The following is a 22,524-nucleotide window of genomic DNA, read 5'->3' as shown; positions in this document are numbered from 1 at the left end:
GGGGCCGCATGCGGCCCGCGGGCCGCGTGTTTGAGACCCCTGCTCTAGAGGTTCTATTTGCCCGGTTGTCACCGAGAAATTGTAAATTTTTGTAGGTCATGTCCCACCTGCCAGCTGACCTCTCCGGTGGCCCACTTCTGTAGCCCCTTAGTGCCATTGCCAATCATTGAAGTGCCATTTGATCGCATAGCCATGGATCTAGTGGGACCCCTGATCAAGTCCACCAGAGGACATCAGTATATCCTGGTGGTACTGGACTATGCTACGCATTATCCGGAGGCCGTGCCACTATGCAACTCCTCTGCCAAATGTATAGCCCGGGAGTTGGTCCATATCTTCTCTAGAACGGTGTTACCTAAGGAGATCCTAACGGACCAAGGGACCCATTTATGTCACGGGTGATGAGGGAGTTGTGCAAAACCCTGCAAATCACACAATTCAGGACCTCAGTCTACCACCCCCAGACAGATGGCTTAGTGGAGAGGTTTAATAAAACCTTGAAGGCCATGTTAAAGAAGGTCGTGGAGAAAGACGGCCGGGACTGGGACTGTCTACTGCCGTATCTTCTGTTCTCCATTAGAGAAGTCCCACAGGCCTCTACTGGGTTCTCCCTGTTTGAACTGTTATATGGCCGACACCCCGCAGACTCCTGGATGAGGCAAAGGAGACCTGGGAGGCGGAGTCTACACCCCACAGGAGTGTAATCGAACATGTGGCAAAGATGCAAGAGAGGATTGCAGAGGTGATGCCCATTGTGAAAGAGCACCTCCTCAAAACACAAGAGGCACTTCAACCCTGGGGATCGGGTACTAGTGCTGGTACCTACGGTGGAGAGCAAGTTACTAGACAATTGGCAGGGCCCCTATGAAGTGGTTGAAAAGCTTGGCGATGTCAACTATAGGGTCCACCAACCTGGGAGCAGGAAGCCCTACCAGGTGTACCACGTTAACCTCATTAAGTCGTGGCAAGACATGGAGCCTGTGGAAGCTCCATGTTTGATGGCGAAAAGTGAAACCGACATGGAGGAAATCAAGGTGGCAGAGTCGCTGTCACGTGCCCAGAAGCAACAATGCCGAGAGTTGCTGCAGCGGAACAGGGACCTGTTCTCAGATCTACCGGACTGTACTCAGGTCATAGAGCATAAGGTACTTACGGAGCCTCATGTCCGAGTGAAAATGAAGCCATATCGGATTCCTGAAGCCCGCCGAGAGGTGATCTCGAAGGAGGTGAAGCGCATGCTGAATCTGGGGGTCATTGAAGAGTCCAAGAGTGGCTGGTCCAGTACCATAGTCTTAGTGCCAAAACCAGATGGAGAATGGCGGTTCTGCAATGAGTATAGGAAACTGAATGAGGTCTCTAAGTTTGATTCGTACACAATGACCAGGGTAGATGAACTAATTGAGAGACTAGGGCTGGCCAGGTACATTACCACCTTTGACCTCGCAAAGGGGTATTGGCAGATCCCTATGTCCCAAAAAGCCAAGCAGAAGACAGCCTTTTCAACGCCAGATGGGTTTTTCCAATACACCCAGAATGCCGTTTGAGTTGCAAGGAGCTCCAGCTACCTTCCAGAGAGCCATAGACCGGATCCTAGCTCCCCACAAGAAATATGCAGAAGCCTACCTGGATGATATCGTGATCTACAGCCAGGATTGGGGAAGCCATCTGAGCAAAGTCCAGGCAATAGTCAATGCTCTACGGAAGGCGGGGTTTTCTATCAACCCAGAGAAGTGTGCCATGGGCATGGAGGGGGCCAGATATTTGGGATAGGTAGAGGCATGATAAAGCCCCAAATAAATAAAACTGATGCAATCCGGGGTTGGCCACAAAAAAGCAGGTCAGAGCATTCCTGGGCATCGTGGACTACTACCGCCTGTTCATCCCTAACTTTGTCATGACAGCCGCCCCTTTGACAGACCTCCTTAAGGGGACAAAATCGGCTATGGCTAAGTGGTCTCCAGAAACTGAGACGGCCTTCCAGGAACTCAAGCAAGCCCTGTGTAAACAGCCGGTGTTGGTGGCACCGGATTTCTCAAAGGAGTTTGTGGTCCAGATGGACGCGTCAGATGTCAGGCTGGGTGCTGTCCTATCATAAGAGATGAAGCGCACCCCATAATGTATCTAAGCTGGAAGCGGACGTCTTGTGAGAGAAATTACTCCATAGTGGAGAAGGAATGTTTGGCCATCAAGTGGGCGCTAGACACCCTAAGATACTACCTCTTAGGCAGGAAGTGCAGGCTGGTGTCAGACCATGCCCCAGTAAGGTGGATGAGCGAGGAGAAGGGGAACAATACTCGAGTGTCCAGGTGGTTCCTAGCTCTTCAGGAGCCTGGGAAACTACATGGCAATGCTGACGCATTGTCGAGGGTCCACTGTATGTTAGCGGAAGGTGCCAAGCCCCCAGGTATTGGGCGGGGGGGTATGTAAAATGGCCGCCGGACATGTCCTTGAGGGGAGATATGTATCGCTGAGGTTGGTAGCTTCAGTGATGTAAAACTGGGAAAGCATGCTCCAACACACATAGTGCTGAGAGGGTTAATAGGGCGTATCAGGGCCGGTTATTATGAGCAGTCATAAGAGACAGGTGGGATTGGCTGCTGTATTGTGCCCATATAGAATCCATGGTGCTGTATTGTGCCCATATAGTACCCATGGTGCTGTATTATGCCAATATAGCACCCATGGTGCTGTATTGTGCCCATATAGTACCCATGGTGCTGTATTGTGCCCATATAGTACCCATGGTGCTGTATTGTGCCCATATAGTACCCATGGTGCTGTACTTTACCCATATAGTACCCATGGTGCTGTATTGTGCCCATATAGTACCCATGGTGCTGTATTGTGCCCATATAGTACCCATGGTGCTGTATTGTGCCCATATAGTACCCATGGTGCTGTACTTTACCCATATAGTACCCATGATGCTGTATTGTGCCAATATAGTACCCATGGTGCTGTATTGTGCCCATATAGTACCCATGGTGCTGTACTTTACCCATATAGTACCCATGGTGCTGTATTGTGCCCATATAGTACCCATGGTGCTGTATTGTGCCCATATAGTACCCATGGTGCTGTACTTTACCCATATAGTACCCATGGTGCTGTATTGTGCCCATATAGTACCCATGGTGCTGTACTTTACCCATATAGTACCCATGGTGCTGTATTGTGCCCATATAGTGATAAACAGTATTTGGTACCTCTGTACTGTATTGTGAGGGACTCTTTCTCAGGAAGAGCTTTATATTAGCACAACTAGGAATAATGGATTTTATGTGGCAGCCCTGAACCTACAGCCTCCTGGAGTACGGAGCACCAAGGTCACCCTGCTGAGTGAAATGATACAATTGTAGCTGCCTGTCGCCTCCACCAGGGGGAGCTGAACTCATCTGAGTTTATACAGCTTCTATACAATGTGATAAGAGTTGTATCAATCACTCATATAGAACAGGGGTCTTTGGGACCCTCCAGCACCAAGACTTCCAAAAACTCACCGTTAGCAGGGGCGCACAGAGGGGACATTGTAAAACAAAATAAACGGGCCCCTTCTTTGCTCAGAGAGAGGTGTGGACAGAGCAGAGTCCCTGTGCAGCTGGACAGTCGGCCCCTTAGGGGGTCACTACTGGTAAACAGCGTCCTTACAAGACCTGTCAGCAGCAGGGGCTCCTTGTGCTTCTCCTGCTATATTGGGCTACATCTGCACCATTTGGCAGCATCTTTTTGCTCTTTGATGCTCCAGAGCTCTTTCATGGTGGCATCCTTTGGTCGGTGTATGGCAAAAGGAGTTTGTCAAAAAACGGATTTCCCCAAATACTTGGGGCAATGTATGGTGGTATTATTTGTGCACTCTGTGGCAGTTTTTTGCCCACGATTCCACTTTCTTGTTGCTGTACTGTGCTCATATTTTACTTTTTGCCCATCTTAATTCTATTTCCCCCCCGGGACCCTTCAGCCACTCCCTCTTAAGACGTTTGAGCAGTTAATGGGACGCACGAGTTGTCGAATCTGCAAGTGGCATCTTCTATGTCTGAGATTTGTTTTCTCAGCTATTATACTGGAGGAGGACTGGTAGGACTGGTCTGTCCTGTTAGTGCTGGCAGAGGCTTTGTGGTGACTACTTCACTCTCTCTCACTCTATCTGTAGCTTCCAACCTGTATATCGCCAGCTAGGGTGGAACTACAACTCCCATCATGCCCTGATAGCCTGCAGCTCTGTCTGAAACAGCTGGACAGCCCAAGACGACAGAATATAATGGAAAACATACTGCTAAAAGTGGTACAAACACCGATCAGGTTAAGGGTGCACTTACTTTTTTTTACAACCCATTTATGACCAGGACATTTATAGTTTTTCAGCTTTCTTTCATTTCATTTCATGAGCCATAACTTTTTATTTTTCCATCCACATAACCCCATAAGACGACTTTTTTCCCGGACCAAGTTGTAGCTTTGAATGACGTCATTCACTTGACCACATAATGTACTGGAAAACAGGATAAAAAAAGTTTCAAGAGGGATGAAATGGTGGAAAAAAACCCAGTGTTTTATTTAAGTGCTGGTTGTCCCCCTCCTATGGACTTCATGGGGATCTATAATTTTACTATAGACTACAATACTGTGGTTCTGCAGGACATGGTACAAAAAAGTCCAATTCCAGTTTCAAGTCCCCAAGGGAAATTAAAAAAAAAAATATAGTAAAAATGAATAAAATACCGTAATTAAAAAAAATATTTTTAAAAAGTTCTAGTCACCCATTTTATCAGTGTAAATATAAATAAATAATAAAAAAATCTATATTTGGTATCTTTGCATCAATAAAAGTCCCATATTTAATCTCTCTCTCTCCTATACTAGCTGTACCCGGCCACGCTTTGCTGTGGCTCCGTCTGGTTAAATGGAAAAGAAAGAAAAGAGAAAGTGCACGTTTCTAAAATATTTAATTTCACAATGCTTGTGGTTATACAATATTTATTCTTGTTCCATTGTCTGTGTAGATATAGAGATTGTCTGGTTTGCCGACTCTAGAACACGCAACATATAATTGTTCATGTGAGAAACAATCCGTGTCTAGATTTAAATCACACAATTCTAAAGATTGACCCTGAGCTTTGTTGATGGTGACTGCAAACGCCAATCAAATTGGGAATTGCAATCTCTTAAATTGAAATATCCGTTGGAATCATAGGAATGAGGACATCTTCACCTTTAAAAGGTGCCGGCCAGATCACAGCGCCGCTCCCGCCTGTGGCGCAGTGGGATTTGCACTCGCTCGCTATCCGCCCACGGCTGCGAGGCTCGGGTCCCGTTCAGCGCCCAGAGTGGAGGCTGTGGCCTGCTCCGCTCCGTGCAGCCTCCCTCTTTGCTTCCCTTCCTCCCCCGCTTGTTGTTGTGCAGTCGGAAATAAGCCTCACCTGCTGGAGAAGAAGCCGCAGCAGCGGTGCCGGAGAGCAGAGACGGCCGCCTCTCAGGTGGTGGTGGTGATGAGCAGCAGCGTCTTTCGCCTTCCCTCCAACCCCAACGGGGGGACACGAAAGGAGCAGAGCACAGGCAGCGACTGGGGCGAATGAAGGAGAGGGAGGATTTATGAATGAGATGTCACTACGGGGGGGGGAGAATGCCGGGCGGCCGGGGATAGTCAACCTGGGACTGAGATCGTAACACCGCTCTCTCGCTGTTGCTTTTATGTCCAACAGATGGTATATAAAAACATAGTAGGTATATAAAAACATGCGTGTAATTGAATGCAACGTTGTGTCAAAATTTCAAAGCAATCGGTGAAGAACTTTCGGAGATTTAAGATTTTGAACAAACGAACATTATTTACATTTTTATTTATATAGATATATCTATATATACACATACATACATACACACACACACACACACACACACACACACACACACACACAATTGTTGGCATCTGGTAAAGTAAGAAAACCAGACAATTGTCACTGAAATAACTTGAAACTGACAAAAGTCATTTTCAATGTAAATTTCCTGAATATCAACAATGACAATCAGAGTTTGCTTTTTTGCTTGTCAATTTTGGTTCAACAGAAAAATAATAAAAACAAATGAATGCCCGGTCTGGACACAAATATTGGTTCTTTAACTTAAAATTTTGTGGCAGGAAGACTCCCGTCCACAGGTCCTCGTGAGCAGACGGCTCCTTGTGTCTCAGGTGTGGTGGTGTCTTCTCCAGACTGCAGGTCTCAGCTCCGTCCACAGATGTTCTGTAGGATTTACATCAAGGTCATAGAAGCCTCTATAGAAGAGTACGGTGTTTTGCTCTCAGCCATTCTTGGATGTTCTGTGTTTTGGGTCATTATCCAGTTGGAGGAGCAATGACCTGTGGCTCAGTCCGAGCTTTCTGACACTCTACAGCACATTTCCCTGCAGAATCCCTTGATAGTCTTGAGATTTCATTGTACCCTGCACAGATTCATGACCTCCTGTACCAGATGTGCAGAGCCGCCCCAGAACATCCCCGAGCTCCTCCATATGTCACAGCAGGTACAATGTTCTGTGAACATAGAGCTGATGTGACGCCAAAATGCTCCAGTTTTGTCTCTTTCGTCCACAGGACGTTCCCCCAGACTCTTTGTGACTTGTCAATATACATTTTGGCAAAATTCCAGTCTGGCTTTTTTATGATTTGCTTTCAGCAGTGGTTTCCTCCTTGGTCGTCTTCCATGAAGTCCACTTTGGCCAAGACAACGCCGGATGGTGCGATCTGACACTGATGGACCCTGACCTTGGAGTTCACCTCTTCTCTTTCTGGAAGTTGTTCTGGGCTCTGTGGTTCCCATTCTTATTATCCATCTCTTCAATTTGTCATCAGTTTTCCTCTTGTGGCCGCGTCCAGGGAGGTCGGCTACAGCCCCATAGACCTTACACTTCTGGATCACATGCGCATCTGTAGAAACAGGAACATCCGGCTGTCTGGAGACGTCTTATAGCCTTTACCTCTAACATGTCTGTCTATAATGTTCTTTCTAATCTCCTGAAACAACTCTCTCCACAGCTTTCTTTGCTTCTTTTTCAGTGGTCCACACCATGATACCAAACAGCACAGTGACTACTTTTCACCCTGTAAATAGGCAACTGACTGATGATGTCTGTAGACACCCGTGATGCTAATTACCTAATTACAGGACGCGCCTCGGTGTCAGATGTCCCTATGGTCAAATTATTCAATCTATTCTAGGGGAACCATCATTTTTGTCAAGGCCATCGTTGTTATTTTTTTTTTCTGTTGAACGACAATTCGAAAGCAAAGTCTGATTCTCATTATTGATATTCAGTAATTTCACATTGAAAATAATTTTTGTCAGTTTCAAGTTATTTCTGTGACAATTGTGGGGTTTTCTTACTTTAACAGAAGGGAACCAACAATTTTGTCCGTGTGTGAATAATATATATATGTATACAGTATATATATCCCTATACAAGCTTGGCATGGCCGTAATCGCGCTGATCTGGAGAATAGTTTCGCCAGGTCATTGTTACTACAGGATGAACACTGTAAAAACAAAGCCGAAAAAACAATGTCGGAGTGACGTGTTTTTTTTTACCATTTCACTGCAGGTGGAATTTTTTTTAGCCCATTTTCAGCACATTATATGGCGAAATGAATGGCGTCATTCAAAAATACAACTCATCCTGCACAGAATACGAGCCCTCGTACGGCTACTGTGTGGCTGGGAAAGTAAAAAGTTATGGCTCTGGGAAGAAGAAGGAGGAGGAAAAAAATGGATGAGCCTGGAGGGAGGTAAAGGGTCTCACCCTCTTACAAGCTGATGCACTAAGACACGGACCCCAATAATTAATTGGCTTCAGATCTGCAAATACTACAGCGGAGCAGAAAGCTGCAATGGAGGCCCCGGTATGGAGGACGCCTTTTGTCCTCCGCCTGTGACTGCCATGTACGGGGGTCCGGGCCAGGGGAGGACATTACTGCATTCATTGGATCAGTCTTTTGTCTTGTATGGGACACGGGGGGATGGGCGAGTGTCTGCTCTGTGCACGGCCCTAATAGGCGTCAATGGAGTCAGAAAACGTCTTCCACCTCGTATCCTGATCCTAATCCAGAGTCACTTCTGGATTAGTGACGGAGACGTGAGAGATGACCGGACTGACATATAAAAATAACTTCCGGGCCGGTCTAGGGGGTTCAGTGAGTTTCTGGCTGGGGTAGACGGTGTCCATTGTGCCCCTCACCTCTTGCCCCATCAAAGCCCTAAATCCCTCTACATGTAGCTGCTGCAATACTCTGCAGAGAGTCACTATAGGGTTCATATGCGATAATCTGCAGAGTAACTATGGCAGCACTATATACTGTATGCATCCACGTCTGGGCTGTGATGTGTGAGGACAGGGGTGCTATAAATGGGAGTCATAGTATGTCAGCTGCGATGCTCTGCAGGGTATTTAATGTATGAACAAGGAGCCTAAGGGTTCAGATGCAATGATCTGCAGAGAGTGCAGGTTTTGGGTGTTAGCCTTGATGCTCTGCAGGGTATTTAATGTCTGGACAAGGTGCCATAGGGTTGAGATGCGATTATCTGCAGAGAGTGCAGCTTTCGGGTGTCAGCTGCGATGCTCTGCAGGGTATTTAATTTCTGAACAAGGAGCCATAGTGTTTAGATGCGATGATCTGCAGAGAGTGCAGCTTTTGAGTGTCAGCCTTGATGCTCTGCAGGGTATTTAATGTCAGGACAAGGAGCCATAAGGTTCAGATGCGATGATCTGCAGAGAGTGCAGCTTTGGGTGTCGGCTGCGATGTTCTACAAGGAGTCAGGTACCTTCAGCTGCAATGCTCTGCAGTGGGTGCAGCGTCTTGACCGGGAAGTCATGAACTGTAAGCTGCAATGCTCTGCAGAGAGCGCTGTCTGTATAGGTAATCATTAGGTGCAATGTTCTGCAAAATACACAGGTCATATAACCTTTCAGCTGCAATACTCTGCAGAGGAAGCAGTGGCTAATCAGGGAGTCGTGAATTATCAGCTGTAATGCTCTGCAGAGGGGGCAGTGTAAGAGAGGGTGTCATGTACTTTCAGCTGCGATGTTCTGCAGAGTGCATTGTGTCAATTCAGAACTGTCACCTGCGCAATGTTCTGCACAGTCATGAGGTGTGCAATGCTCTGCAGAACTTCTAGAGCCATAAAGTTTCAGCTGCGATGCTCTGCACACGGCGGTGCAGGTTGGAGAAGGTGGCGGTGAGGCGGGGCCGGGGCGGTGTCTCCGCAGTAGCGGGGGGAGGGGAGCAGGTTTCTGGCTGGTACTGGAAGTTTCACTCTCGGGTGATGGAGGCGGCGGGCGGCTCCGCTCCGGCCTGTGTGGAGTGAGAAGCCAAGGAGGGAGGACTACAAGACTCAGGAAGCCATGGTGTCGCTGCTGCTGTGGTACTGCCTGTGCACAGGTGAGTGTCGGGGGTGAAGGTGCGCTCCCCCACCTTCTGCGCGCTCTGCGCATGCTCGGATGCATCTGGGACAGGTGACAGGTGCTCCCCCCGGAGACACCTGTGGAGCTCAGGTGCAACCAGCAGGGCGCTACCATTATACAGAGGAGAGAGGGGGATTTGATGTCTTTGCCTTACAGGTTGATTAAAACAACGCTGAAAAAAAAAAAAAGGTATTAAAACCTTGAAAAATTCCACCATGTGACCTTGAGAACCACAGTTTTTCCTTACGGTCGGTCGTCGTATTCAGTGGCCGAGTGATGCCGCGCCTTGTCGGCGCCAATCCGTGGCAGAGTTATGTAAAATAAGTGTGACTTTTTTTAAGAAAAAAAAAAAGTTGTAAAGTGCGTCAGCTTTGTAAAATCTGGTCGGTCCCGTCAGACTCCATGTGGAGGATTTGGCGCCTCAGACTACAGGACACATATCCGTGGTACTGAAGACACAGTCTGTGCGTGGCGGATCGTTTCCCTGTGGATTTCAGCACATAAGCGGTTAAATTATGTTAAAAAAATCCAAATTTAAAGGAGTCGTCCGACGCCGTGCACTTCCGTACTGGGCGGTGAGCGGCGCTGATGATGATGATGTCGGGTGTACATTCTTCTGGGACGCCCCCGATCGATTTTTCAGCACCAATCACCCTCCGAAATGGACAACCCCTTTAACACAAGCAGATTTTGCTATGGAAGGAGGTTTTTTTTACCAATATTTTTTTAGACTAAAAAATCCATATTTTTTTAAAAAAAACTTCAAAAACTCAACTGCATTTTTTTTAACCTGTTTTTTTATTTGCTTTTTCTTACCTTCACCATTGTGGGTGATTTTTTATTTTTATGTTTTTCTTCCCCCAAGATATTTTCAACTGACTCACTGATTTTTGCACAAATATCCTCTGCCCCCCCCCCCCCAAAAAAAAAAACCTTTGGACTGATTTTTATTTATGTCTCAATTTTTTTTTTTAACAAATCTTGCAACATTATGAGAAAAACATGAGACTTTTGCCCTGATGGTTACAGTCAAATATAAAGATCACGTTTGATTTTGCCCAAAAAGATGTAAGCTTAATTTTTTTAAAAAAAAATAATTTTAATGTGTTTTTTTTTCACAGCAGAATCTGCTCCAAAATCCACGCCAAAAAAACACATGATCATAGAGGTTACGTCCACACACAGCTTGTAGCAGATTTTGCATTAATTTCTGAAACAAATCCCGCATGTTTTGTTGTGGATTTTGCCCAGGAGTGAAATCCGCCATGAAAATCCTCTGAAATGCCGGACTTGCTGTATCCGCGTGTCACAGATTTTTTATTATTGCAGTTTTTCGCTGCGTCCGTAAAGCTGAATAGAAAACTCCTTCAACGTTTCTGCCTTAGGGACAAATTCTCCTGGTTCTAGTGATCGGCCGGGGTCACAGACATCATTCAGACTAATGACATGTATTTAGGTCACAGGTTTCTATAGACTGGCTGCAACTGTAATAAACCTGCAGCTGTGAGATATTCTGGGTTTGTACAGGTTTTTTTCTTGTTTCCATTCATTGACAGTGGGAAATTGGTACATAAAGAAAGCTGTATGAGTTTCATCAGGGGGCATGCTGGACTTTGTAGTGCCCCTGCACCCCTCGTGTGTGTGTGTGTGTGTGTGTGTGTGTGTGGGGGGGGGGGGGGTGTATAAAGAGACGGATGCACTCTGTCCCATGGGTGGTGCACACAGCTCACTTTCAGACAGGAACAAGTTGTTTTTCCTCTTGATTTCCCCATGAAAGAAGCTTTCATTCACTGCGTTACATCACGGAACGGACGACGTTACAAGCGAGGAGAGGAAATCGACATGTACACCCATTACGGGGTCTGTGGAAGCTGTGACAGCTGGAACCGCCGCCATACTTTTACGTGGCTTTCCAAGAAACAGAACTAAGAAAAAGTTGTATGGAAAGTTGTACAACTTTACAGGCGTGGATGGCTTTGGGAGGTGGACGTTCAGGACTTGGGGATAGCTTGGTGACCACATTAGAGTCTCACACGCACATGTTCACATGCATCATTTTTGATACTTTTTTTCTGCATGGAAAACATAGACTAAGACTAGAAGTCCGCAGCTGAAATTCAGCGCATTGTTGATGTATGTTTGCTCTTTGATCTCAATGGTCATGCTGCTTTTTTGTTTAAGAAAAAAAATATCGCACCACAGGTTAATAAAGCACCATGTGAATAAGATTTTAAACATTGAATTTTTTTTTGCGGTTACTTTAAAATGCAGCAGACAAAACATAATTAAAAAAAAAAAAAATCGTAAACGGGATAAAAAAAGAAAAAGTACTAAACCTGTGTCACGGAAATGGCTCAGAGCTTAGCGGAGGGAGGGACTCCTTAAGAAAATGGACAGAACCACAGCAAACTGTACCTTCCAGGACTAACAAAATACAAAAACCCAAATTCTGATTTTTTTTTTTTAATTAGATCAAGGTTACGCTCACATACCTCCTCTGGTTGAGCTCATATAGGGGCTGGTTGTGGGATATGCTGGGTCTGTTGGAAATTTATGAGATCCATAACTTTCAGGATTTCTTCACATGTGAAGGTCCCAGGTGGTAGATATTGTTGCCATGTTATCCTATTGCGATTTAACCTTTTATATAGGGATTAAACATGGCATGGATAGCATTATCCATTGTACCAATTTTATATTGGAGGGGTTAGAATGGTCTTACTACGGTGATGCGTTAATTCGTTATGACCCTGAAAATAGATCTGCAATAATTATTGGATCGATGCAAACCCCAATATTCATCACTGACCACTGGCTCTAAAACGTCTGCGATCAGAGCTTTGAACAGAGGAAGCTCTTGCCTTGGAAGTGTTCTTCTCTGCCTCTGAGTGAATGAATCTGCTTTTTGGTGGCTGGTAGTGATCGAGCATGTACTGTTAATCCTTTCGCTGCGCACGCTCTGATGCTCGCCGAGTATTTTTGGCGCGCTCAACATCTTACTGTTGCCGCGGCTGCATTTGTCACGGCTGTTAGACAGCCGTGACACATGCAGGGATTGCCTAACAAACATGCAATCCCTGCATGTATCACAGCTGTCGTTAACAGCCGTGACACATGCAGGGATTGCCTAACAAACATGCAATCCCTGCATGTATCACAGCTGTCGTTAACAGCCGTGACACATGCAGCCGCGGCGACACTAACATAGATGCTGAGCACGCCGAAAATACTTGGCGAGCACCCGAGCGTGCTCGCCGAAAGGGTTAACAGTACATGCTTGATCATCACTAGGGGCTGGTTCTCAGAGCAGATCTTTTCTGTAATTACATGTTCACTGCAGGAGGTTCATACTTCAATGGAGGTTGAAGCGACAGCTCTTTCTCACTTCCCTGGTTATAATTAATACCACATGTTCAATGTGAGGGTGTTATGTCCACTCTCTGGAAATGTCTTTATGGATTTTAATTTTTCTCTGACATTGTGCTTGAAAAACATGTTATAATGTGTCTTCTGAATCAACTAAAGCATAAAAAAAGGCATTAAACATGACCTGCATCACAAAAAGTAGAAAAAAAAATGCCCATAACTTTTTTTTTTTTTTTAAATATATATATATATATATATATATATATATATATATATATATATATATATATATATATATATATATATATATATATATATATATATAATTTTTTTTTTTAGCAAGAAAAATCCTTTTAAAAAAAAACTTTGCAGCTATGACCTTTAGGCTGAGTGCACACAATGCGTTTTTTATGTGTTTCAGCAGCTGCGGAAACGCATTAAAAACGCATGGTAGAAGGGCAACAATGGTCCCCAATGATAATCCGCATGTGCTGTGCCCATGCTGTGGATTTTTCCGCAGCGTTTATGCTGCGCTCAAAAATCCGCAGCATGTCCATTAATTTTGCGGAAACGCGGCGTTTTCGCCGCCATTGACTTGCATTAGAACGCGCCAATTCCACAAGACTGCATTTGTACTTGCATTATTGGCGCGTTCTAATGTGCGGATGGTACCCGGGTGTGGAGAAGATGAGACTCTCCTCCGGACCCGGGTACCATAGAACCTGTAAAAAAAAGAATAAAATAAAAAATAAAGATATATTCATATATTTCCGCATGCGGGTTATCAAGCACTTCTCCAAGTGATTTAAGCATCACTTGGAAAGTGCTTGACAACTTGTTCACACTATATAAATCCATGCAACCGGCAACCGGCATGGATTTATATAGTGTGACCAAGTAATAGTTAAAAAAAAAGAATCAGAATGTTATAAAATAAAAAAATAAAGTTTATACTCACCTTCCGATGCATTCTCTGCCCCGTCCGGAGTCTTGAGCGGCTCACGCTGTTGTGTGCAGGACCTGCGGTGACGTCATTGAGTCATGTGATGGCTCATATGACTCAATGACGTGGCAGGTCCTTCACACAACAGCGCGATGGCGGGAAAACACCGGTAAGACATCAGAAGATAAGTATAAACTTTATTTTTTCTTTTTTTTTACTGGTTCTTTGGTACCCAGGTCTGGATGAGAATCTCCTCTCATCCAGACTTGGGTACCATCCGCACATTGATTCCGCTGCGCTTCCGCAAAATTAATGAACATGCTGCGGATTTTTGACCGCAGCATGGGCATTGACATTGCGGAATGCCATTGGGGACCATGGGGTGCGGATATACATGCGTTTTACAAGTGTTTACGCTGCGGAAATTCCACAGCATATACGCTTGTAATACGCAACGTGGGCACGCAGCCTTAGACTTTTCATATTGAGGGAAATAATTGCATAAAAATGCTATAAAAATAAACAGAAAAAAAAATGCATTAAAATTATGGTGGTTTTCTAAAAGCCAGAAGGAGAGGAAAAAAAAAAAAAAGCTTAAAACAAGTGGAAGGGAATGAAGAGTGAAAATAATCTGTTTTCTGCTGTGGCCAAGACGATGCAACAATATCAGCTTTGAAATTCTGGCGGCCATCTTTGTTTCTATGGCGGTAGTGAGGTGCCGTGAATGTTCACCTCCTCTCCACAGAATAGCGAGTGACCGCAGCCTTCTCTGTAGTGACATGGGGGTCCGGAGTAGTCACCCACATAGCGTAGCGCTTGTTTCTAGGAAACATTTTGCACATATTTGGTCAGTGATGGGTAAACGCCGTGAGTAGGCGATATGACGAGCTCATTTGTTGTTACTGGCGTTCATGTCCTACTCGTGTCTTTATTATACCGCCTGGAGGAATCCCGGTGACATACTTCTTTAATGACCTGTTAACCTAATGACGGGATCAGCTGTGAGGAGGCTGAATCATGGCCGTGCCCTGAGGGATTAAATGATTGTGATGGCGATGTGTGGACTTTAAGTCCGTGGTGATAACAAATGGCGCCTTATCAGACAGGAAGTTCTATTTAATGATGGAGAAAATATGCAGGTTAATCACATGATTAGACTCTATAACACGTGAGAGAGAATCACACCGGCAGCCATGTTTGAAACTAGGCCAGCCAGTGGGTTACCCGTGGCAACCAACTTAACTTCACAAAATGGCAGCCGATCTTTAGCTAGTTGCTATGGCAGCCATACCGTTCTTATGTGCAATGGATACCACCGTATATACCACCCACACGTGGCGGGAATATTCTTTAAAACACGGCACAATGCATATCTCCTTAGTTAATATGGGAAGAGGCCTTTGGTACTTCTACTACCCCTCCATTATAGTCCCCTTGTGGGACTAAAAAAAAAAAAGTATTTAATGAAAAAAAATACTTGACAGCATTGTTAGGAATCCTAATTATTTGGGAATATTCACTCGCAGTGTTTTTACTACTTGTTTGTATTATTTTTGCAGGGGAACGCTACAATTCTGCGTTTTAAATCTATACGCTCTTTTTGTTCGCCCTCATTGATCTCAATGTGGGAAAAATGCAAATTAAATCTTAAGGTTTTCCTGCTTCAAATATTGCTTAAGATTCAGGTCAAAGAGAAAAAAGCTCCCAAAAAAAAAAGCATCAAACGTGTCGCCTTCCTCCGCACCACTAGGGGTGTGTTGGCTCAGAGGTTTTTTTTTTTTGTTACATGTGGATTTTGTGGCAGATTTTTCTCTAAAACCTACATGAAGAAAAATCCTTTAAATACGCTGAGTAAACTTCTTATTTCTTTCAGTTTTTCCACATAGAAAAAGAAGCAACTTTTCAATTCTTGAGGCGTTTGGTGTGTGAAGAATTAAGTCCATTTTGACTACTAAAAAAAAAAAAACCACATAAAAATGAGCCAAATGTATTTTTTTTTTTTTGTGTGGATTTCTCAGCCACCATATTTTAATAAAAAAATAAATAAAGCTTCATGTGAACATGCACACTGAGTTATTTTCAGTGGATTTTTTTTGAAGGGAATCTGCTTAAAAATCCAGGTAAAAAAAACAATGTAAACGTTCCCTTTACTCAGACTATGTTCACACACAGCGGTTTTTTTTTATGCAAATAAGCCACATTTTATAGTACCAGAAAAAGTGATGAGATTGCAGAAATCTCGTGCACGGTTTTATTTTCTTGACTGAATTAGCTTTTTTTTTTTAAATTGCAATTTTTTTTTTTGCTTTTTTTTTTTTTAACCCATAAAATGTGCAAAAAAGGTTACAAAATCCACTGCAAAACATTGTCAACATAACCAAGGTCGTATTACCATAGAAATGAGTAGCGAGTCTTATAAAAGTAGGTCATCAGTATCCAAATACTGAACAACCCCTTTAAATGAAACTACTAGATAGACACATAATAGAAGAACCAGATCCATCAGCATCAGCTTGTTGATGGTTTCCAGGTAGCAGAGTAACAAATGCAACAAATAGTAATAAAAAAATATTGGATTTCCTGACCTAAAGGGCCTAGAAATTTTAAGAGCCTAAAAGGGGAGGGGAGATTCGGTTCAGTGTATTAAATACACTGCTCTAAAAAATAAAGGGAACACTTAAACAACAGAATATAACTCCAAGTGAATCAAACTTCTGTGAAATCAAACTGTCCACTTAGGAAGCGACACTGATTGACAATCAATTTCACATGCTGTTGTGCAAATGGAATAGACACTAGATGGAAATTATTGGCAATTATCAAGACACCCTCAATAAAGGAGTGGTTCTGCAGGTGGGGACCACAGACCACATCTCAGTACCAATGCTTTCTGGCTGATTTTTTTGGTCACTTTTGAATATTGGTTGTGCTTTCACACTCGTGGTAGCATGAGATGGGCTCTACAACCCACAGAAGTTGCTCAGGTAGTGCAGCTCATCCAGGATGGCACATCAATGCAAGCTGTGGCAAGAAAGTTTGCTGTGTCTGTCAGCGTAGTGTCCAGAGGCTGGAGGCGCTACCAGGAGACAGGCAAGTACACCAGGAGACGTGGACGGGGTCGTAGGAGGGAAACAACCCAGCAGCAGGACCTCTACCTGCAAGGAGGAACAGGAGGAGCACTGCCAGAGCCCTGCAAAATGACCTCCAGCAGGCCACAAATGTATGTGTCTGAACAAACTGTTAGAAACCGACTCCATGAGGGTGGTATGAGGGCCCAACGTCCACAGATGGGGGTTGTGCTCACAGCCCAACACCGTGCAGGGCGCTTGGCATTTGCCACAGAACACCAGGATTGGCAAAGTCGCCACTGGCGCCCTGTGCTCTTCACAGATGAAAGCAGGTTCACACTGAGCACATGTGACAGACGTGACAGTCTGGAGACGCCGTGGAGAGCGATCTGCTGCCTGCAACATCCTTCAGCATGACCGGTTTGGCAGTGGGTCAGTAATGGTGTGGGGTGGCATTTCTTTGGAGGGCTGCACAGCCCTCCATGTGCTCGCCAGAGGTAGCCTGACTGCCATTAGGTACCGAGATGAGATCCTCAGACCCCTTGTGAGGCCATATGCTGGTGCGGTGGGCCCTGGGTTCCTCCTAATGCAGGACAATGCCAGACCTCATGTGGCTGGAGTGTGTCAGCAGTTCCTGCAAGATGAAGGCATTGAAGCTATGGACTGGCCCGCCCGTTCCCCAGACCTGAATCCGATTGAGCACATCTGGGACATCATGTCTAGCTCCATCCACCAACGTCATGTTGCACCACAGACTGTCCAGGAGTTGGCGGATGCTTTAGTCCAGGTCTGGGAGGAGATCCCACAGGAGACCATCCGCAACCTCATCAGGAGCATGCCCAGGCGTTGTAGGGAGGTCATACAGGCACGTGGAGGCCACACACAATACTGAGCCTCATCAGGAGAATTCCCAGGCGTTGTAGGGAGGTCATACTGGCATGTGGAGGCCACACACAATACTGAGCCTCATCAGGAGCATGCCCAGGCGTTGTAGGGAGGTCATACAGGCACGTGGAGGCCACACACAATACTGAGCCTCATCAGGAGCATGCCCAGGCGTTGTAGGGAGGTCATACAGGCACGTGGAGGCCACACACAATACTCAGCCTCATCAGGAGCATGCCCAGGCGTTGTAGGGAGGTCATACAGGCACGTGGAGGCCGCACACAATACTGAGCCTCATTTTGACTTGTTTTAAGGACATTACATCAAAGTTGGATCAGCCTGTAGTGTTTTTCCACTTTAATTTTGGGGGTGACTCCATATCCAGGCCTCCATTGGTTAATAAATGTGATTTCCATTGATGATTTTTGTGTGATTTTGTTGTCAGCACATTCAACTTTATACAGAACAAAGTATTCAATGAGCATATTTCATTCATTCAGATCTAGGATGTGTTATTTGAGTGTTCCCTTTATTTTTTTTGAGCAGTGTAGAAAGAACAGATCCATCAATGTCAGCTTGTTGATGGTTTCCAGGTAGCAGCAGTTAACGGCAAAAAAAATAAAATCTATTGGATTTGACATCTTCTGTCCGACTAGAACTTCAAGTGGGAGGAAAAGGGGTCCCTTTAAGAGATGCCGTATTGGACGGCTTGAGCGTTGATGTCAGGGCCTGTATGGCGGTATATAGTATAATCCAGCAGTGTGGATATTGGCGACGGATTTGTGTTATTATCAGGAAGCCATATCGTTATCGGGTAAAGCAAAGTTACTTAGCGCTATCGGCCCGGGATAAGCGGCTAAGGGATTATTTGTCCTTCCATCACAATGAGAGAGCGCTGGAGATTGTATAAACTCCGGGCCTGATGACTGACATGTGTATGTTAGATATAGCAGAGCTGAACCGGTCATTAAATCCTTTGGTGTAATATGAATAGATACAACAGGGTCTGTGTTGGATATTTAGGCCAGAAATGTCCACCTAAAATAGAAAGCTATTGGAATCTCAGAGCAATCTCATTGTACGTCTCTTATCTTCTGTATTATAATAATAATATAATATTTTTTTATTTTTATAGCGCACTTTACAATTTTAGGGGGGGGGGGGCTTGAACAGACAAAGACATTACCAAATAAGTGTAACTCAGAAACTGGGACAGTTAGACCAGTGTGTTGAGGTAATGGGCCAGTCTAAAGAAATGAGTTTTTAGGGCACACTTAAAGCTGTAGGTATTGGGAATTAATCGAACTGTCCTGGGTAGTGCATTCCAAAGAATTGGCGCAGCACGTAAGAAATCTTGGAGACGGGAGTGGGAGGTTCGGATTATGGAGGATTTTAGTTTTAAGTCATTAGCAGAATGAAGGGCACGGGTAGGGTGGTAGACTGAGATGAGGGAGGCGATGTAGAATGGTGCTGAATCGTGGAGAGCTTTGTGGGTAAGAGTGATAAGTTTATATTGAACTCTGTATTGGATATACAGATATACCCATTGTATATAATGGGTATAGTATAATGGGGTAAGCATTGTACCTTGCGATAATTTTGCGCCAGGCTGCAGAGCTGTATCTCCCATGCTCGGTGTCATCACAAAGTCAGATGCTTTATAATTGCCAAGTAAATAAGAAATTACCTGCCCCCTGTTGGTAAAAATTAGCAACAATAGTGTGTCAGATCCTACTATGATCACAATATGTAATAACCATGGAGCGCATGCCTTAAAAGAAGTTGAACCAAGATTGCAATTTCGCAACTTAGGTGATAAGTAGCAATCTCAGTACAACCCCTTTAAGATATTGATGCTTTTGGACTTGCAGTCTTGCTTTCTAGTGCTGTAACCCATAACCAGTAGAGATGAGCATTTTGCTGTCTTGCTGCTCTGGCATGGCACCCCCACATCATAGGTGTCATGATCTGCAACATGTACTAAGGAAAGATAGGGGAAAGCTGTCCCTACAGTAAGACTAAGCTGATTCCCTACGATGTAGCGGGCTGCCTGTTCTAGCGAACAGACCCGCCTTAGTCCTCGGCTAGTCTGAACGAAGACCTATAGCATAAGGGGAGGGGTCCCTAAAAGAACTAAGGACTGGGACAAAAATGGGACACCTCCTGAACAGAGAAGTTGTTGCAGAACACAAAAAAGACACAGACAAAAAAAGTACTAGAGGTCCCAGAAGGACCAAGCGAACTGACAGAGAAAGGCACAGAAGCACCTGGCAAGAGAAACGGTCAAACGCTGAAGTCCAGGACAGCCAAAAGGGCAGAGCTGGAATATAAAGGCAGATGGTCACGTGACCGCAAAACACAAGATGGAAAAAAACAAACAGGAGGGTTCTAACAATAGGCTTAGTAAACCTTGGAGGTGTCTAGGATGCTGGGTACAGAAGTGGACACTGGCAACAGGTCTGGACCTCAGACCAGTTCAAGTGAGGGATTAAATTGCTCATTGATGTTTGCTAATTGATTCGCATGACTCGGTCCAGGGACCATGTCAGCAATCTGTGGCCGTCAGATGAGAGCTCTCCTACCTTCTAGCATCCGCTGCTCTTCTTCTTATTACCAATACCAATGTATTATACCCATTATATTATACCCCAGAGCTGCACTCACTATTCTTCTGGTACAGTCACTGTGTACATACATTACATTACTGATCCTGGGTTACATCCTGTATTATACTCCAGAGCTGCACTCACTATTCTGCTGGTGCAGTCACTGTGTACATACATTACATTACTGATCCTGTACTGATCCTGAGTTACATGCTGTATTATACTCCAGAGCTGCACTCACTATTCTGCTGGTGCAGTCACTGTGTACATACATTACATTAGTGATCCTGAGTTACATCCTGTATTATACTCCAGAGCTTCACTCACTATTCTGCTGGTGCAGTCACTGTGTACATACATTACTGAGCCTGAGTTACATTCTGTATTATACCCCAGAGCTGCACTCCCTATTCTGCTGGTGCAGTCACTATGTACATACATTACTGATCCTGAGTTACATCCTGTATTATCCTCCAGAGCTGCACTCCCTATTCTGCTGGTGCAGTCACTATGTACATACATTACTGATCCTGAGTTACATTGTGTATTATACTCCAGAGCTGCACTCCCTATTCTGCTAGTTCAGTCACTGTGTACATACATTACATTACTGATCCTAAGTTACCTCCTGTATTATACTCCAGAGCTGCACTCACTATTCTGCTGGTGCAGTCACTGTGTACATACATTACATTACTGATCCTGAGTTACATCCTGCATTATACTCCAGAGCTGCACTCCCTATTCTGCTGGTGCAGTCACTATGTACATACATTACTGATCCTGAGTTACATCCTGTATTATCCTCCAGAGCTGCACTCCCTATTCTGCTGGTGCAGTCACTGTGTACATACATTACATTACTGATCCTGAGTTACATCCTGCATTATACTCCAGAGCTGCACTCCCTATTCTGCTGGTGCAGTCACTATGTACATACATTACTGATCCTGAGTTACATCCTGTATTATCCTCCAGAGCTGCACTCCCTATTCTGCTGGTGCAGTCACTATGTACATACATTACTGATCCTGAGTTACATTGTGTATTATACTCCAGAGCTGCACTCCCTATTCTGCTAGTTCAGTCACTGTGTACATACATTACATTACTGATCCTAAGTTACCTCCTGTATTATACTGCAGAGCTGCACTCACTATTCTGCTGGTGCAGTCACTGTGTACATACATTACATTACTGATCCTGAGTTACATCCTGTATTATACTCCAGAGCTGCACTCACTATTCTGCTGGTGCAGTCACTGTGTACATAATTACTTATCCTGCAGTTTCTGTATAGACATGCAGATACATCAGATGAAACATACTCTTCCCCTTTAAGCCATGCACTTTTCTTGTGTAGTCCTTCTATTCCAGTGTTGCAGCACAGCAGGCCATCAGCGTCTTAATCCTTTTCAGATAAAATGATCTTCCCCTTTAAATCCCTTTCAGTGTAAACATTGCAGGATTCATTAAGAAATACCCAGAGCGAATCCTCCCACGTTCACATCCCGCCGGCAGTGAGTCACCTCGCCTCTCCGCACCATGATGTCATCTAATTGAAGGTGTTCAACATGAAAAAATTAAGTGTCAGCATCAGGCGTAAAACTCGCACAACTGCATAAGACCGATACGAGTAAAGTGTAAGGAGCTTCATGTTCCCTGCAGGGTCAGATATGTCTGCACTTCCAGGGTTCAACCTCCAGGGGTGCTGTTTATTTGGAATATCAGCTAGGCCTTTACTTGAGACTACAGGATCGAGCTAAACATGGTTTGTGTATTACAGTGCCTTGAAAAAGTATTCATACCCTGTGAACTTTTCAACATTTTTTTTTCTCAAGTTACACCCACAGACTTAAATGTATTGTGATTTCATGTAATACCAACACAAACTAACAGGTATTTGTGACGTGTAAAGGAAATGATACGAGGTTTTCTAATTATTTGAAAAACATAAATCTGAAAATTGTGAGGTGTATTTGTGTTCGGCCCCCTGTAGTCTGATCCCTCTAAATACAATCATGGGTGACCAATCGCCTACAGAATTCACAGAATTAGTACTTTGAGTCCACTTGGATGTAATTTCTTCTCAGTATAACTACAGCTGTTCTGTGAAGGCCTCAGAGGTGTGAGAACAATAGGGATCAAACAGCTCATGAAAATCAAGGTGCCCACCAGACAGGTCAAGGATAAAGTTGTGGAGAAG

General features: G+C 44.6%; 1 protein-coding gene across 1 annotated transcript in view; it reads left to right on the top strand.

Annotated features, from left to right (window-relative positions):
- The first annotated feature begins 9,243 nt into the window (after positions 1 to 9,243).
- ILDR1 (immunoglobulin like domain containing receptor 1) overlaps positions 9,244 to 22,524 on the top strand; it is a 31,235-nt gene continuing 17,954 nt past the window's right edge. Inside the window, exon 1 of the mRNA XM_073668550.1 lies at positions 9,244 to 9,427. Within this exon, the coding sequence (XP_073524651.1) occupies positions 9,391 to 9,427 (37 nt within the window). The 5' untranslated portion in view covers positions 9,244 to 9,390. The remainder of the gene's footprint in view (positions 9,428 to 22,524) is intronic.

This window comes from Phyllobates terribilis, unplaced genomic scaffold, assembly GCF_046119375.1.
Source record: "Phyllobates terribilis strain yellow unplaced genomic scaffold, ASM4611937v1 Scaffold_2__4_contigs__length_985480577, whole genome shotgun sequence".
NCBI lineage: Eukaryota > Metazoa > Chordata > Amphibia > Anura > Dendrobatidae > Phyllobates > Phyllobates terribilis.
This window is presented reverse-complemented; position numbering and strand designations above follow the sequence as displayed.